Source organism: Convolutriloba macropyga, chromosome 2, assembly GCF_964194025.1.
Source record: "Convolutriloba macropyga chromosome 2, txConMacr16.3, whole genome shotgun sequence".
NCBI lineage: Eukaryota > Metazoa > Xenacoelomorpha > Acoela > Convolutidae > Convolutriloba > Convolutriloba macropyga.
Genome location: NC_134469.1, coordinates 74,151,980 through 74,170,882, shown reverse-complemented (window position 1 = coordinate 74,170,882; position 18,903 = coordinate 74,151,980). Strand labels below are relative to the sequence as shown.

The window sequence follows — 18,903 nt, the reverse complement described above, 5'->3', positions numbered from 1 at the left end:
TTTTGCCATTTAATTTTTGAGGGTTTTTGTATTTTTTTTTCATATTTGAGACATTGACAACGAAAAATAACAATTGTGTCTCGGTTTTTGATCTTTTTTAATTTCAATCAATTCTGTGTGTCATTTTGATGTTTGTCTCGTCACCTCTAATAGCTGAGAGGTTTTTTAGTAGAATCATGTTTTATTATTATGAATTTTTTGCCTTGAAATTTTGTTATCGAAAACTGTGAACAGCGGAACTTTTAATGAGCAAGGACTTTGCAAGTTTTTCTATTCCTTACGATTTTTATATTAATTGATCTCAAACAAAGTTTTTAGCAATCATATTGGCCCTGTCGCCTTTTCAACGCATTTTTTGCTTCACTGATTTTTCTTTCGACTCTTTTGACTTCGTCCTCAAAAACTTGATAAATAGTTAACGCTGGGAGGGCATTAATTTCTCTTAGAGCCTTACGCCTAACCAGTGTCTAAGTGTGCGAATTACAAAAACTGTCATGAGAAAACAATTTTGTGGTGCAAGAGGGTGGTTCTTAGTCTTGAAAGTCTGACCCCCCTCAAATGCGAGCATTCCTAAGCCCCAGCTGTGTATTACTGAATCCAACCATTCGCCGATCGTTTGAGAGCAGTTTGCTTGATGTTAGTTCGTTATGTTATTATTTCCTGACTGGTTTGTAGCGCCTACAGAAAATATTTTACTTTATCGACGTTGCTTTTTTATTCAGTTTTTTGTCTTTCTGGCTTTTTTCGTTATTTTTTTTCTGTCCAGGTTGATAATTTAGGGAAGGAATATCTATCTTGAGGGTCTGATTTTTACTTTGGAGGTTACTTTGATTGCGTTTCACGACTTGCGCTACTATGTTTGTTTATGATTCAAGATTTTGTTGCATGAGATGTTTCGCTCTTTTCTAAAAAGCGCTTTTTGTGCTTTTATGGTAGTACATGACTTCTCGTTTTTTCGGAATCGCTTTCGCTAGATTTAATAGGAATTTTTGGAATATACTTAGAATATTTCAATCAAACTTAAACAGCTGATTAATTACTTATAAATTATTGAAGTATCTGTCGTACTAAAAAATCTGACTTTTGTATTTTTTCTGTGGTCCGGTTATTTTCATCGGTATGTTGAATTTTAAAGGTCTACCAACTAATCGAATCTGGTTTCTGGCAATTTGCTTGCTATGTTTTTTAATTGGGCTTTTTTTTGGGTCTCGGCCACCTTTCTCAATCAAGCGCTTGCATCAGAACAGCTCGCGCTGCTCTATTCGCCTTGCTTATGATATTTTTTTTGGGACAGGTTGTTTAAATTTTCTTTAATACTAATCAGTATTTGCTTTTTTAATTTGTTACGACTCTACTGTAGCGAAGGGTCTTGATTTTGATAACTATGGAGCTGGGCCAGCAGGCTCTTTTGGATTTCTTGGACCATCACCTTTGAGTTGGGGACCATTGCTGATTTATCGCTTTTTAAGAGTGCAAGTAATTTGAAATATATTGGCACGCGTTTTATTCAATTGTTTTCATGTATTTTTGATTTTTGTCACTGAGAAGTTGAATTGCAGTAGTAACTTTTGTGATTCCCGATTGGAAAAAGAGGGCAATTAGTAAGATAAAACGTTTTCTCAAAAGGCTTCTTAAGTGAAATGATTAAACCGTGTTCGATTAAATCGTTCGTCACGTGCGACAGTTTACCCTGTTTTCAATTCTTTTGTTAGCTTTCTTTAATTATTCCCCTCAGTTCTGTTTTCAGTGTCTAATTCTATATCTGCGATGTAAATTGCAAGTTGGATTTAATAATTCATATTTTCTCTTCACCAATTAATGAATTTTTGGAGACGTAAACCACTAAGCACTAATGAATTAGTTACAAATTTGGCAAATTTTAAGTTTTTTTGATTCAATTGGCACATTTTGGCTTCGGCTTTTAACAAAATGACTGACTTGTTTTATTGGTTTTTTAAGCATAACAAAAGTTTTGTTCTGATTTCTTGAAAGGTGTTGTTTAGTTCTATCCGCCGTTCGATGAGTTCTATCCGCCGTTTAGTTCTATCCGCCGAAACCTTTTGTAAATTTTGCCATTTAGTTTTTGAGGGTTTTATTTGTAATTTTTTCATTTTTGAATCAATGACACCGAAAAATAACAATTTTGTTTTGATTTTGATATTTTTAATTTCAATCACATCTGTAAGTCATTTTGATGTTTGTCTCGTCACCTCTATATAGCTGAGAGGCCTTGTAGTTGAATGATGTTTTCTTATTATGAATTTTTGGCTGAAAATTTGGTTATCGAAAATTGTGAACAAAGAAATTTTCAATGAGCAAAGACACTGCAAGTTATCCTATTTCTTATTATTCTTTTATCAATTGCTCTCAAACAAAGTTTTTGGCAATTATATTGGTCCTATGGCTTTTTAACGCATTTTTTGCCTCAGGTTTTCCTCTGACCCTTTTGACTTCGTCTTCAAAAACGGGATAATTCGGTAACGCTGAGGGGGCATTAATTTCTCTTAGAGCCTTACGAATAACCGTTGCCTAAGAGTGCGAATAACCAAAACTGTTACGAGAAAACAGTTTCGTGGTGCAAAGGGTGGTTCTTAATCTTAAAAGTCTGACCCCCTCCTCAAATGCAAGCATTCCTAAGCCCTAGCTGTGTACTACTCAATCCGACCATTCGCCGATCGTTTGAGAGCAGTTTGCTTGATGTTAGTTGGTTATGTTATTATTCCCTGACTGGTTTGTTGCGCCTACAGAAAGATTTGCATTTTTACTTTTTGTTTGATTTGGATCTGTTGTTTTTTTTGTTTACTTCAAGTAAATATTTTACTTTATCAACGTTGCTTTTTTATTTAGTTTGTCTTTCTGGCTTTTTCCGTTAATTTTTTCTGTCAAGGTTGATCATTTAGCAAGGGAATATCTATCTGGAGGGTCTGGTTTTTGACTTCAGAGGTTACTTCGATTATGTTTCAGGGCTTGTGCTGCTATGTTTGTTTATGAGATTATCAAGATTTTGTTGCATGAGACGGTTCGCTCACTTCTAAACAGCGCTTTTCGTGCACGGTAGTACATTGCTGCTTTTTTTTCCGGAATTGCTTTCGCTACTTTTAATAGGAATTTTTTGTTTGTACTTAGAATATTTCAATCAAATTGATATAGCTGGTTAGTTACTTATAAATTATTGAAGTATCTGATCGTACTAAAAAATCTAAATTTCGTACTTTTTTATGGTCCGGTTATTTTCATCGGTACTTTGAAATTCAAAGGTCTACCAGCCAATAGCATATGGTTTCTGGCAATCTGTTTGCTATGTTTCTTAATTGGGCACTTTTTGGGTCTGGGTCACCTTTCGCAATCAAACGCTTGCATTAGAACATTCTGCGCTGCTCTATTCGCCTTGTTTATGATATTTTTTGGGTAAAGGTTAACAAAATTTTCTTTAATTCTAAGCAGTTTTTGCTTTTTTTAGTTCGGTACGACTCTCCTGTAGCGAAGGGTCTTTATTATGATAGCTACGGAGCTGGGCAAGGAGGCTCTTTGGGATTACTTGCACCATCCGCTTTGAATCCATGGGTGGTTGACTTGCCTCTCCAATTTGGAAAAACGTTCTACGTCAATTACAAATTCACTGACGACTCTCTTGTATTTGTCAAATCTGTGGCAGTGCTTCAAAGGCGATGGGATGGCAACTCGTGTAAGTGGTTTGTTACAGAATAGTTTGTATTTTGTAAGATTAGCAGAAATAAAATAACTAAATTACTTTACATGCTATCATTGTGTAGTGTTGATAAAATTTAATTCTTCTCCAAAAGCTTACACCACTAAGCAGCACAATTGATCCTAGATAATTATTCAATCCGTGAATTTGAAAATATTATCGATTGATAAACCTCATGTTGGTTGTTTAGAACAACTAATCTCTAATCTTCAGTTCATTTGCTTATTATTTTTTGGTCAATTGTTCACTGCCAGTGATAATCGATTAGATGGAATAATATTCAATATTAATCGCAGAATCATCGAAAGAAAATATTAGCAAAGAAAATATTACTGTGAGGTGTCGAACAGAGGAGCAAAAAATAAGAGCCCCCTATTATTCCCGGAACAAATCCGAATGGTTAACTTGTAAAAACTTGCAAGTTCCCTGCAAGCTCTTACAAGGCGATGCATGACCTTCAAAGTTTTTCTGCAAAACCTTGCAAGTTTTGACAATTCTAACAACAGATATGATTTCTCCCTATACTGTACAAAAAACAATAAAACATCGCAATATATGGATGTACACATATTCAATATTCTGCGCATCGAAAAAAAATCAGAGAATTATTAGTCTAAAGCATCAGACAAGGAGGCTCGGTAATATGTTTTTGCACATAATGTTCCGACCCCGCTCATCCACGTTTTCGGCATAATTGTCTACCAAATGAGGAACCGATAGAAAACCCCCAAACCTTGAAGTAATTTTCAAGAAAGAATTTGGTGTAAGAACAATTGGAGTGAAAACGCCGCGATAGATTGACGTGATCTGCCATATTTAAGAAAGCCTGTCAAGACAAACAACAAAATCAAACAACAACTACAAACTTAAATTACATCCAAAACCTGTTCATTTAAGAAAAAACTTAATACCAATGTCAAAATAGCGTCACATGAAACTGAACAAAATAACTTGTACTTCATTAGAAAAGATATGAGATCAGTCCATAATAAGACTCGGTAACAATTAGACTAAAAAGAACAAAACCCGCAAATTTAAAAATTCGCTTATAGTTTTAAAATCAATTAATTTCAAAGTACTGAAAATCATTAGATGTCAACTGAAAAAAGCCAACAGGTTTATGGTCACCTATGCCTATATAGAAGGGCATTGAAAACTGTCATTATTGAAATTTTTATGCGGTTACAAAATCATCAACAAATAGAGACAAGAAACAAAAATTCAATTAAAGTTTACCAGAAAACGCTGTCGAGGCCGGAAAGCCATAGTTTGCCCCTCAAAATATGCTCCATTGTGCCTATGCGAACGCATATAATGTGGTATTTGACCTCTCGTTATTGAGATTAGGCAACAAGTAGCCGAAAAAAGGCAAATTAAGAAATACTTTTGTAATTTTCGAAAAACAATTATTTTCAAAGTCATGAAAGGCATTAGCTACAAATTGAAATATTTGAATAGGTTCATTTATTCAACCAATAGAAGCCCTTAGGTCTTTAATTTTTCAGAAAACGTCTTTTGTATACAAAAAGAACGTCAAATATAGACAAAAGTAGAAATTAATTCACTTTTTTTTACAGTAAATTTAAACAGTAAATTATTTTACTGGCTTCCACGCAATAAACCCGTGTCGAGCCAGTAAATTCGTGAAGATTTCCTTGAGAACTTTGGATTCTGTACATTTTTCTCTTTCCCTGGCCTTAATAAGGTCATATATGACATTCAATTAACGAGACTAGGAAACAAATAGACAATGAAAAGAACAAAAATGCGAAATTGAAAAGTGTTTTTTTTAATTTCTGAAAGCAATTGTTTTCAAGTCATGAAAAGAATGAACCATCTACTACAATCTGAATTGGCTCATCTGTTCCTCCATAAAAAACCAAGGAGACCTGTCACTATCCAGGAAATACAACTTAAAGACAAAATAAAAACGACAGTTAAAGACAAAAGTAAAAAATTCAAATAGTTTCTTAAAGAAAGTGATGTCGACGTTGTTTTAAGCCATAATCTATAACTTTAAGGATTTTGATAAACTCAATGAGGTCTTATTCTGAACGCCATTATTGTGAAATGTTAACTGTCAATAATTTGATAATATGACAAAACGAGAAAACATGTAAAATGGGCAGTTGCCTAAAAATAAAAAAAATGAGAATTCTAATAGTGACAAAGGCAGAAAAGCATGACTTTACGCGTGAAAACACAATAAAGATTTAAGTTTAATTCAGTAGAAAGAAGAAACATTCTTTCTTTGCTGACACTAAGCTACAAGTTGACCAAAATAAGAGAAAAATAGTTGCGAAGCCATTGTTAATTTAAAGTCATATATTTTGAAAGTCAAAAACGACCATAAGCTTTCGTGTAAAAAAACTAGATACAATAATATGGAACTGCCTATAAAGCCAACTGGACCTATCACCAGCGAGCTTTGATTCGAATTGTTCTGCTCTTAAATTAGTGTAAAAAAGGACCGATTTTTTTTTAAAAAGACCGACTGGCTACAATTCGTCCGAATTGTTTTTTGGATTGCAACAGTCCAAGATTGGACCAAAGCTAATCTTGCTATTTCGGTTCCCCCCTTAAGAACACTTAATTGTTGCGAATGTATTTGGTATAGATAATTTGTTAGTTAAAAAAATCAAAAATAAACGCTGTCTTTCTGATGATCATCGAGTAATGTTAGCAAAAAACGGCAAAATATTAATTACAGACCGCTCTCATTGGAAGTGGAAGTAGGACTAGCCCCCTTTGGAGTTTACAAAGATTGTGTTAGTGGTTTTTGGGTGCGTGCATCCGGCAAATTTAATCAAAGTGGACTAAAGAAGTTTATTTTGTGCTTTTTTTGATGAAAAAGGCTGTTTGAAATGTTTAGCCAAAAATTTAGTCAAATTTAAATCAAAGTAGTCAATCCCATCCTATTTGTCGTAAAAATAAATAAACAATACTAGTGTTAAAGATTTTAGTTATTTTTGCAAAACTGACAAAATTTTAGGCAAAAATTCCGGAAAATGTGAATAAAAATAGCGCAAATCGTTGTAATGTTCCCAAAAATTTAAACCTTGTTAACTCGCTAGAAAACGAAGTTCAAAAGAATATTTTTATTCCATATTTTACGCTGGACGGGCTTTCAATGATACCATGCACAACTCTCTACGATAAATATATCGATCGGTCAAAATTGATTGAACAAAAAAACCCATTTGAGTATATAGTTCCTCCCCCCACCCCCCCCCTCAAGAGGGGTCGGGACAAAAAGGAGTCTTTCCATCTTTTTATTTCATTTTCTCTTTTTTTGTTGACGGGTTGACGATGGATTAATGTCCTGACTATCAAAAATGGTTTATATAAGCACGCACGCACACCGAGAAAGAGTACAATGAAAAACAGCGCTAACGGTGAGCTAAGAATAAGAAAAAGTAAGCTGAATACAAATTTCGCAATGAAAACTTTTTTCTCGAATTATGTTTCTATGTCGAGAAAATTTGCCCAAAATTTTTCAACCTCGTAAGCAATCTTCTTTCTTTTTGTTTCAAACCACGATAAAATTGATATACTTTGTTTGATGCTTCCACAAGTAGTCCCACTCATATAACTGGCTTTTTTCTAATAACAAGTAAATCATAAATTTCATTTTGAGATGCTGTCATTTATCTTACATTTGACACTGGAGTTTAAGTGGTTTTTAATTTTGTCAAATTCCCACTCTCTGAACTTTTTAAATTCGGATTATAAATTCTATGTCTCGGCTTGAGAACTTTCTTATTTAAGTTGTTTTAATCATAGTTGAGTATTATGACGGGAGCCCACAAATCACGGTCATGCTGATTACTAAATCATATAACTTATATCAAATGTTTCCTAATTGCTAAATGGCGACATGAAAAATATCCGCAACATAATTTTGCGCAAAACTGGGCCGATTTGGGCGGTTTAATTTTTGCCGATGATTTGGGATGAAAATTTCCTCTGAATTTCCTCTGAGTTTTGACAATTCTAACAACAGATATCAATTCTGCCTATATTGTACAAAAAACATCTAATATTAGACTGAAAACAACATCGAAAGCTTCCTTAAAAAAAGAACTTAAAGAATATTTTTGGAAAGAATTTTTGAAGGACCCAAAAGTAACAGATATAAAAAATGACATTGAGAGTATTAGATTTTAATTTTAATTTTTAATCTTCACGATGTACATATAAAATTGTGAGAACATTTTATGCTCGCATTTTAGGCCGTTTTTTTAATAATCTTTTACCATTTGCTTTTTATACTTATGTGTACCAGAGGAAATTAACAATGTTCCTTTTTTTGAATTGAGCTATAAATCCTCAGAATCAGTTTCTCCGAAACATGTTAGATTTGTAAGAGCTAAGGTGTAAATTATGACAAAATTATTTTTTAAGTTAATTTGGAAAGCGCAATAAATTTTTATTTGAGTTCTAAATTATGATTATTAATAGCCGCCCTCATCTTAGCCGGCTATTATTGCGCTCGTATTTTTACAATTCAAAGAATTTGAATTGTATTGGGGCGCTGTCTTTTTTTTAAGATCTGTTCACACATTTTCATGATTTTTGAAGTCAAATTGGAGTGGTGATTTTGGTCACGCCGAAACAGGAAATGGAGCGAAAAAGCGAGTGGTTTTGCGGCGTGAATTTTTTTCGCTCTAATTTTAAAGTAGAGTGAGAAAATGGTGTTTGAACAAAAATTTGCTTTCTCCCTAGTGGTTTTTTTGTTCGCATGCGGCAATTTCACTTTGATTTTTACTGTTTTTTTAGTTTTTTGGATAGGATTGTTTTCTAACTGGTTTTCCCAATCCATTCACAGCTCATTCTAGGCCTAGTTTTTTGTTTGAATTGAATTTTCATTTCTCGCAAGTTGTTTTTTTGTTCAAATGCGGCATTTTGACATTGATTTTCTGTTTTCTTATTTTTTTATCTGATTTTTTTTTCAAAATGGTTTTCTGAATTCACTCATAGTCCACTCTTGGTCTAGTTTTTCTGTTTAGTCAATGAAAATTCTTTGAATTGTACGTCAGGACTTGTCCTGCTATGTTTTTTTACTTCGTCAAACTTTTTTTCGCTTTACCATTTTGCCGCTTTTTCGACATTTTGCGTGAAATCTTTTTGACTTCTCTAGGCTAGTTTCTCTCTTCTCTCATTCTGCTAAAAGTGAATTTGCACATCAGTTGCTAAGCAAAGCAATTCAAAATGAACAGAGTCGGTATAAAAAATTGAAGTCAGAAATAGAAACGGGATAAACCCATAAAGCCCAATTTTAGATGCCCGCTATTTGAACGTCGTTCCTATAAGTCTTAGTTACCACCTCTAATGCTTATTGGTGTTGATAGTAGCCCCTGTAGCCTCCCTCTAAGAAACAGAAGTATGTTCAACTACGAAATGCCATCAAAATAAATCGGACTTAAAAAATGTTTTTGTACAAAAATCTTTTTTTTTCAATATATTCTATTCGTTCAATCCCAATCATGCTTATTGGAATCAACGGCGGCTATTTTCCGGCAATCTGCCGGGTATGTTTCTAATTGCATTGCAGAATTACATGTTACACTTTTCTCCAATGGACAGAACTTGTACACAGTATGTGGTTTTGAGTTGTTTTTTAAAAGTTATTTGTATTATGCAGTGAGAGCGAACTTTACAACTGGGGCCACAATGTCTGTGTGTGGACCCGAAGGGTGCAAAGAGTGTCCAATGAAAGTACCATTTCTAGCGCAGACAGCAAGGTCGAGTTACGTCATAGTCCACTGCCACATTATCGGCAACTACATCAAACTTGAGACATCTGGTCGATACCTGTACGTAGGGGAGAAAGCACTGGCTGCCTATTCACTTCGTGAGAACCTTCTTCTTATTGCCAACACCCCCCCCCCATTCAGTGACATGTTTTTCTTTTACCTAATAAAATATGAAAAAAACGTGCTGTTTGTGGTCTTTTGTATGATATGATGAGGCAGAAGTAGACATCAATATTAAATATAGTGTTACAAGGGTATGAAAGATCGTTATATATATATATATATATATATATATATATATATATATATATATATTAAAATTTAACTGACTGAGTGAGATAAGAGGTTTGGGTAAAAATATACAAGCAGTTTAGAATGAGGGAGTCTCTTTGTAACAAGTTGATCCAAAATTCTTTGCTGAAAAAATGCGGTACGAATCATTTAAGGTTGAAAGTGGTTTTTTTCGCTGTTTTCGAATTTAGTTTAGAAGTTAACAGCAATTATTTCAGGCATGTTTGTCTTTAAATGCGATTTTTTTCATTGATCATTTTTACGTCTGACTAATTGTCTGACTAATTAATGACTCAATTCAGTTAAAAAAAAGAGTCAAATCAAAATTGCGCCCAATTTGATTTCATTTCTGCTCTTATTTTCACGGTGTGTTGGTCTGTATTAAGATCCGAACATCATTGGTGCCCTTCAGCCCTCAAAACACCAATTTTCTAAAATTACACCCTATGCCCACTGAAGCCAGCAACAGATGAATGCAAATTTTAGCTCATTAGAAAACGAGACCCAACCCCGTCGTTATTACTGGTTGAATGTTTAATCGAATCAGCTGAAACTGCGAATTAAATTAGAATAATTTTTGGCTCGTAGAAAAGTAAGTCTTTCAATTTTTTATTTTTTGAAAAATTTGTTTCAATCTCAACGTCCGTGTGGACGGTGGCTACTATTTGCGGGTAATCTCCACTTTGATCAAAATGTCTGTGTGATCTATCGCTAGGATTGATAAATTGTTGGCATCAAAAGCTACCGAGGGAGTTCATGGATCTTTTTATAGCTGCAAAGCTGTAAGCTTAGCGTAGCTATATTGCGGTGCTCTCGGTTTTTTACAATTCAAAGAATTTGAATTGTATTGGGGTGCTGTCTTTTTACGACTCGAAGAGGAGTATTGGAGAAGTCCTTTTTTTAAATCAATTTTATTGGAGTGAATTTTGAAGCGGGAAATGAAACACGTGAAAAATTTCGGAGTGATTTGGTTGCTGAACAAAAGTGAAGAGCGGAGCGAAAAGAGAGTGGTTTTTTTTTCATGCCGCTGTTTTTGAGAGAGCGAGAAATTGATGTGTGAAAAAATTTTCGATGAGCGGGCGAAATTTTTTTGTTCACGTGCGGCATTTAAAAGCAGTTTTTATGCAATTTTTCTTGTTTATGAGGTTTGATTATAATATTGTACTGGATTTGAGCTCGTTCTGATAGGAATTGAAGGTTTCAAGTAGGTAATTTGAGTTTTATGCAAATTTGGAGGTTTTTGATCAGTTTTGCTGATTTTTCGATGAAATTTAATTTATTTTGGCCTTTTGTTTTGGTTTACTGCTTTAAGTGCAATTTGCATAGAAGCTCGTTGCATAGAAACTCAAGGAAAATGAGGGATACAAATTAATTGAATTTTTGTTGCTATAAAACATTTTTTTTGAAGAAAATTGAAAGAAAAATTGAGAATTTTTTACCACTTTTTTTTTGCTTTTTTTCGTTTTTTTTTTCAATCTTAGAGATTTTTTTAGCTTGTTATGACTTGCCCATTATTTCGCGAGCATTTCATTGCTCTATTTGCTCAAAGTAACTTTCTTTCGCTTTATTTTTTCTTGTAAAATTTAAAAAAACACCTTACTTTTTCTCGTTTTTTTGTTCAATTTGGTTTTAAATGTCTTTTCTATTCTTCCTCAACCTTTGATAGCATTTGGGGAGTTTTCTAGCGAAATTCAGTTGTTGTAGGTTTTTTGATTGTCTCTCATTTTGATTGGTGTTAGTTTCGAGTTGTTTTTGTTAAAGAAAATGGAGTAAATCAGAGCAAATTTTGGCCACTTTTTGTCTTTTTTTGTCTATTTCTTCCAATTTAATTTTTTTTGGTAACTTTTTCTCAATAAAGAGCATTTTTGTAGGTTTCGATACAATGAATTTGCACTTGAAGGCTTAGCAGGGCATTTTTCATTTAAACAAATTATACAAAATTCTAATTCGTCAAAGAGTTTTTCTTAGTCTTTTTTTTAGTTTGTTGTTTAACGTTTCTGCAAGTACTAGGTGGGCGATTGATCTAGCCAAATATATAACTAATTGATTTCGAGTTATGGATGGGAAGCCGCATGTTATCTTTTTGTGGAGAATTTTGTTTAGATTTTCAGAGAATAAATTTTTTGATTTTGTCCTTTGTCAAGTTTCCAGTTCTCCAGACTTTTCTCTGTGAATTGGTTACACTGTCTCTCAATTGGTAATATGCTGGGCATTTGATTAGTGAGAATAGTCAGATTTCTACTTTGAGGCGTTTCCGGAATTCTTCCGGCTATGTTTTTTTAAGATCTGTTCACACATTTTCATGATTTTTGAAGTCGAATTGGAGAAGTGATAATGGTCAGGCCGAAACTGGAAGTGGAGCGAAAAAACGATTGGTTTTGCGGCGTGAATTTTTGTTGCTCTAAATTTAAAGTAGAGTGAGAAAACGGTGTTTGAACAAAAATTTGCTTTCTCCCTAGTGGTTTTTTGTTCGCATGCGGCAATTTTACTTTGATTTTTACTGTTTTTTTAGTTTTTTGGATAGGATTGTTTTCTAAATTGTTATGTCAATCCATTCAAAGTCCGTTCAAGGTCTAGTTTTCTGTTAAGTCAATGAAAATTTTTTGAATTGTACGTCAGGACTTGTCCTGCTATGTTTTTTTGTTTCGTCGTCCGACGCTCTTTTTTCGTTTTACATTTGTTCACACCGCAAAGCTAAAAAAGTCAAATTTTCTGAATGACTTCTTCCTCTCACTAACGGCATTTGCGCGCGTGACGTCATTTCTCACTCGCTTTTGCGAAAGATTTTAGGTTGTTTGCGTGATTAGATTTTGATCATGCGTGACTTACCTCACTCAATAAAATGACTTTTGCACTTTAAAACTTAAGTTTAATTTGAATTTGTTTAAGGTCAAAGAATCTCCTATGTGCAGTAAAGGTCCCTAATAAGAGACTTCTGTGGAATGAACTTTAACAAGTTTTATTAATTTATCGCTGAATGTTTTTTAGCCTAGTTTTTTGAGCGGCGTCGATTTTTTTTCAATTTAGATCTGTATCTGTTTATCTCTATTTTATGGCACGCAGGTCTATTCTTTCGCAGCTATTCCGGCAATCTGCTGGCTATGTTCATCTGAAATAGAGAAAGCTGAAATTGAGAAAAGGAACAGAAAGCAGAAGCATTGAGTAGTGAAATTTCTCTTTTTCTCCTCAAAAAAACAAAGAGGCTCGGTTACGTGCGGTCGCATATAAAATTTCGACCCCGTTTAACTACGCTATCAATTCAAATGTCTCATATAGGGAAGATATAAATTTTTCGAATGTTCATATTTTTAGTTGCTCTCAAACGAAGTTTGTAGCAATTATATTAGTCCTGTAGGTCTTTTTTATGCGATTTTTCGCTTGACCGATTTTTTGTCTGACGCTTTTGACTTTTCGTCCTCAAAAAGGGGATAAACAGGTAGCGCCCAGTGGGCAATAAGTGCTCTTAGAGCCTTTAGCTCTGTTTCAACTCAAACTGTTTTGGAGACTTATACTTATGGTGTGAAGGGCGGTTCTTAGAGGTTGAAGACACCCCCACTATTGCCCCCCACCCCAGTGTTGCCCCCCAATCTCCCCCCTCCCCCTCCGTGGCTAGCTACTGACGAACAACCGCTGGCTAAAAACTCAAATTTATACTTTTTTGCAATTTTTTTCAAGCTTTCTGAAAATTTCTGACATTTTTTTTCTTTTTATCAGCACTAGAAGTCAAAGAACCTCCTCTAGGGTTTGATAATAGATTACTGCATTGTTTCTAGTGGTAATGGATTGGTTTCAACATTTTAACGTCCCGAATTTTAGCAATTTTTTGACAAAACGTGCGATTTTTTCAAATTTTTTGACATTTTGTCCTTATTCAGGTTTTTCCGGACCCAGGGAGCTGTAAAAATCTTCAGGGCGTTGATAATAAGATACCGACAAATTTCTAGTGGGCATGGAATAGTTTTTCCACTTTAATGTCACAAATTTTACCAATTTTTTTTTAAAACTTGCTTTTTTTCAAGTTTTTTTTTGAAATTTTTTGTTTTTTTTCAGATTTTTTCAGCCTCAAGAGCCAAAGAACTTCCTCCAGGTTTTGAAAAAAGGTTATTGAATAATTTTTAGATTAAATGGAATGTCTTGCAAGATTTTAACATCTCGAATTTCAGCATATTTTTGATATTTTTAGCCATTTTTTTCCAGTTTTTTTGAAATTCATACTCATTATTCAGTTTTTTTGAACCTCAAATGTCAGAAAGCCTCCGTCAGGGTTTAAAAATAAGTTACTGGAAAGTTTATGTTGGTTATAGATTAATTTTCATCTTTTTAATATCACAAATTTAGAAATTTTTTTTTATAAAACTTGCAAATTTTTTTAAGTTTTCTAAAAAATTTTTGTCAATTCTTAGGTTCTCTATCCTCAAGGGCCATGGAACTTCCTCTAGGTTTGATAATTTACTATTGCATAGTTTATAGATGTAATGGAATGTTCTTCAAGATTTTAATAGCACGATTATAAGCAATTTTTAAAAAATATTTGCAATTTTTCATACTTTTGATTTTTTCCGCCAACAGAGGCCCTCGAACCTCCTCCAAGGTTTGTTAATAAGCTGCTGCATAGTTTCTAGGGTTTATGGGATGGTGATCATTATTTTCTATGACTCCAGTTTTTGTAACATTTGGATAAAATTTAAACTTTTCAAATTTTTGGAAAATTTGTATGTTCCCAGTGTATGGAACTTTATAAGCCTGTGAAACTATTTCTGGCTTGAAACAGGGTTAACGGATAGTCTCTTGAGACAATGAATTGGTTTTTAAGATATTAATGTCTTGCTTAATGTCAGCATCTTCTTTGCGTAATGTCATCATCTCTGATCCTCATTATCAATGAGTTATAGTTGAAATGTTTTTTTATCATAACTGATCTAACAGGCACTTTTTTGGAAACCATTGTTAATTGCTCTCAAAAGCAATTTGTAGCATATTTATAAACCCTGTTAGTCTTTTATGCAATTTTTCGCTTGGCCGATTTTTCGTCTGACCCATTTGACTTTCGTCTGCAGAAACGTGATAAAGATGTAGTGCCCTGAGGTCACTAAACCGTGGCTAGCTGTTAACAAAGCCAACCGCTCGCCGGTCGTTTGAGAATATTTTGCCTGACAATAGTCGGTTTTGTTTTGAAAGTGTTTGACGTATCCATTTGCAAAAAAGATATAAACTGAAATCACTAAACAAATGTTTAAAAAAGTATAGCTAACAAGCAGACGAGAAAACCAATAGAGCAAAGTCATGAAAACCATTAGCTATCAATTGAAATCTTTAAAATGCTCCATTTTTACCTACATATGAGGCAAGTCATTGAGACCTATAATTATCCGAAATGTTATAAGGCTACAAAAAACAATTACTGAAAAATTAAAGTAAGTTTAATTTTGCGAGAAAATGGCGTCGAAGACGTTGAAATGATTATCTTTCCACTGAAAACAATGAATATAAAAACTGCGTTTTTTACCACCATTGATGAAATATGTGTCTTGTCGTTTAAGTGTCGTCCTTTTGATAATCGGAAAAGACAGCAAAAGAACCTCAGAAATGGTAAAATGTCCAAAATAAGAGAGTTAAAAAAACTCGTAGTATAAAAGCCAAAAACTATTATTTAAAAGATAAAGCAGCAATAAAGACCGATTGCTACTGCACTTTAAAGAGGTAGCAACCTCTATTTTTGCGCACAGGGTGACATTGAAATAAATAAAAGCTAGCAAAGCTGAAAAAAAAAATTTTTTGAAAACATTTTTTTTTAAAGTCGTTACAAGCATAAGTTTTCAAATAAAAAACTAACTAGAATAACTAATATCTGTTTAGAAAACCAATCGGACCTCTCGTTAGTAAAAAAACTGTAATATATCTCAAATACAGGCAGAAAATAACAGTGTTGATGACTAAAAAACGATAAGTTTGTGGCAAAAATCTTGATGTACGTTCATTAGCGTTCACGAAAATTTGATCTCTCGAAAATTGGGTCTAAAATTGAAACCATTTTGGTCTGTAATTAACATATAAAAAAGGCAGATTCTTTTTGAATAGACAGCGGCTCGTTACAATCCGATAATATTTGGATTTTAATTTTCCCCAACTGGACAAAAACTAGTTGTTCTAATGCTACCTTGCCCTGCCAATAAAAAACTTTGAAATAAACTTAAAACAGATAACTTGACAAGCAAGATGAACATATCAAAATAATTGACGAATTTTTGATAATTAATATATTAGCGTTGTATTAGCGATAAACAATTAGGTATCAAGGTAGAGCTCTATTTTTCAGCTGTAAAGTTTTTTTTGGCAATCAATTGCGTTTTCTCAAATGTAGTTAATAAATTAGCTCTTTATTTGTAGGCATTTTCGGTCCTTTTTCAATAACTGATAATGCCTCGGGTGGCTTTTTTTCAAATCAAACAAAAATTTTTTCTGTATCTTCAGATATTTATTAGTATATCTTTTTCGAAGGAAAATCTAGTGAGCAGTCGTTTTTTTTTTGTGTTCTGCAGCAATCAATTATGCCGGATACGAGTGCAGGTGTGGGTCAGGATTCGAGCTGATGAAACACCGATTCACAAACAGACGCAAGTGCATGGACATTAATGAGTGCATGAACCCTAGTGTTTGCGACAGCAATGCAGAATGTGAAAACTTGGAGGGAAGCTACAGCTGTTCTTGCAAGACTGGTTACATAGGAACTGGCAAACATTGCGAGCCGCTTTGTGGTCCATTGACATGCGGACCCTACAAGACCTGTGAAATTTCGCCCGATAACAAACCGGAGTGCAAGTGCCGCGTACCCCCGGGTCTCCAGGACCGACTCACTGGAGGCATGCTCTTCTGTGCCACAGACGGAGAGGAGTATACCTCTTTCACCCAGATGATCAACAAGTACTGTCCTCTGGACATTCAGGTACATCTGGACTACCCTGGACCGTGCAAGGATAGCTGCGACAAAATTACCTGCCACGGAGGCAGTAACTGTACATTCAACCAACTTCACGGGCGACCCACGTGCAGTTGCGACATGGAGTGTGACGAGGAGGTATTTGAACCAGGTAACGTCACCGATTAGTCTTTTGTTGATAGGGGCTAGGACTATAAATTTAAAGCGCAAAACTCATTTGGTAAAGCAAATTGAAAGCGTTATTTAATAATATGAAGATAAGAAACAGCCAGTTATCCTTTCGAACATACAAATTTGATTACCTTACATGTTTGCTTCTGGCATTATTAGTTGGTTGTTCATGCCATGTTACACGCACGGTCGTCTGTTGAGCGCTCGGCCGAACACTCTAAATAATTTTAAAGTGGAAGAAGGAGGCTCGGTAATCCACGTTCGCTCATAATGTACCTAATGAGACCTGTCACTTACAAGACATGTGTAACAGCAACAAACTTCAATTGCGACAAGAACTCGTGTCTATTTTTTATGCCTAAATATAAGAGTTTTTATCAAATTCTTTTTATACGATTTTATATATAAATAGAGTCTTTTTATACAATTTTTTGGCTTGACCGATTTTTCCTCTGACCCATTTGACTTTTTGTCCTCAAAAACGGCATAAACAGGTAGCGCTTGGAGGAAATTAAGTGCCTTTGAGCCTTACAGCTTACTGGTCTCTAAGTACGCGATTCACCGAAACTGTTTTGAGGAGACAATTTCAAGTTGTGAAGGGCGGTTCTTAGTCTTTAAAAATTGACCCCCCTCATTCACACCCCCACTCCCAGCCACCCGTCCACCCTCCTCCAAACTCGGCGATTTGGACCCCCCGCACATCCAACTCACCCACAACCCTACCTCCATCACTTGACCCCCACCCCCATTCCACTCACACCCACCTTATGCATCCCTAAGCCCCAGCTGCCTACTACCGAAGCCCACCGCTTGCCAGTCGGTTGAGATCAATTCGCCCGACGTTAGTCGGTTATGTTTCAACAATTTGTACATTGTTTGTAAGTATTTCTGGTAAATAGTTCATAATTGACGCCCTGTCTGAAATCTCCAAAACGCAATCAATTTTGCTAAAAGCAAATTGAGCAAGAGATTTGTGATTTCTTATTGATTAAATAATCACTCAAGTGTAAAATTAACTAAGAGCACTGGTAAAACACCTGATGCCAAAACTACGCTCATCCATATTTTGCATTAACTGTCTATCAAATGAGGAAGGCTAGGAAATTTTCAAAAATTCACATACTGTTCGAAAACCATTGCTGTATGAGTAAAAAAATGTTATAAATTTGAACCCCTATATGAATGAAATGATGCCGCACTAGAAAGCCTGCCATTAATGAGACTACGGGACAAGACAAACGGTAAAATAAAATCACATAAATCGTTGATTACGGACAGAACTGAATATGTATTTTTTAAAAAAAGCTTATTAGAAAAGACAAAATAGCATCAGATGACACCTAATGGAAACAAATTAACTTTAATTTCTTTAGAAAACTTATCGCACATTTTTTGAGAACAATTAATTTCAATGTCAAGAAAACCATTAGCCATCTATGAAATCAATAAGTGGATTCATATATGCTTCGATAAAAAGGCAGTCAGACTTTTCACAGAATATCTCATACGACCATAATAAATTGACAAATATAGTCAAAAATAAAAAAAACAATTAAATTTTGCAAGAAAACGATGTCAAAGCCGTTTAAACCATAATCTAGCCTCTAAAGCTTTGTATATGATCAATTGCGCTTTCTTTCAATGCTATTAGTGTCATATGCTAACAGTAATTAATGTAAAAATGTGCCGAGAAACACAATAGAACCTCAAATTTGGGTGGAAGTATAAAAACAAAAAAGTTTTTACTGTAACTCGTATCAGAGCCAAAAAACATTACCTACAAAATAGAACGACAATGGAGACAAAAAATTAATTTAGTTGAGAGAAAATGCGACCTCTATTTTTTGAAGCCAAGCTACAACATGTCAGAAATAACATAAGTGGCAGAGATCTAGAATTAATTTTTTAAAACAAAAAAGGTTGAAAGTCCTAACAAAAATAATTTTCAACTAAAATCTACTCAAAAGATTAACTTGTATTTCTATGGGAAGCCATTTGGACCTTTCATCAGCGGGTATGACTCATAAGAGAATAAAATG

At 34.3% G+C, this 18,903-nt stretch overlaps 1 protein-coding gene across 1 annotated transcript in view; it reads left to right on the top strand.

Annotated features, from left to right (window-relative positions):
• The window catches only part of LOC142334995 (uncharacterized), a 384,183-nt gene that overhangs the window by 346,009 nt on the left and 19,271 nt on the right, over nt 1-18,903 (top strand). Inside the window, exons 102-104 of the mRNA XM_075383322.1 lie at nt 3,461-3,685; nt 9,354-9,563; nt 16,296-16,844. Coding sequence (XP_075239437.1) covers nt 3,461-3,685; nt 9,354-9,563; nt 16,296-16,844 — 984 coding nt within the window. The remainder of the gene's footprint in view (nt 1-3,460; nt 3,686-9,353; nt 9,564-16,295; nt 16,845-18,903) is intronic.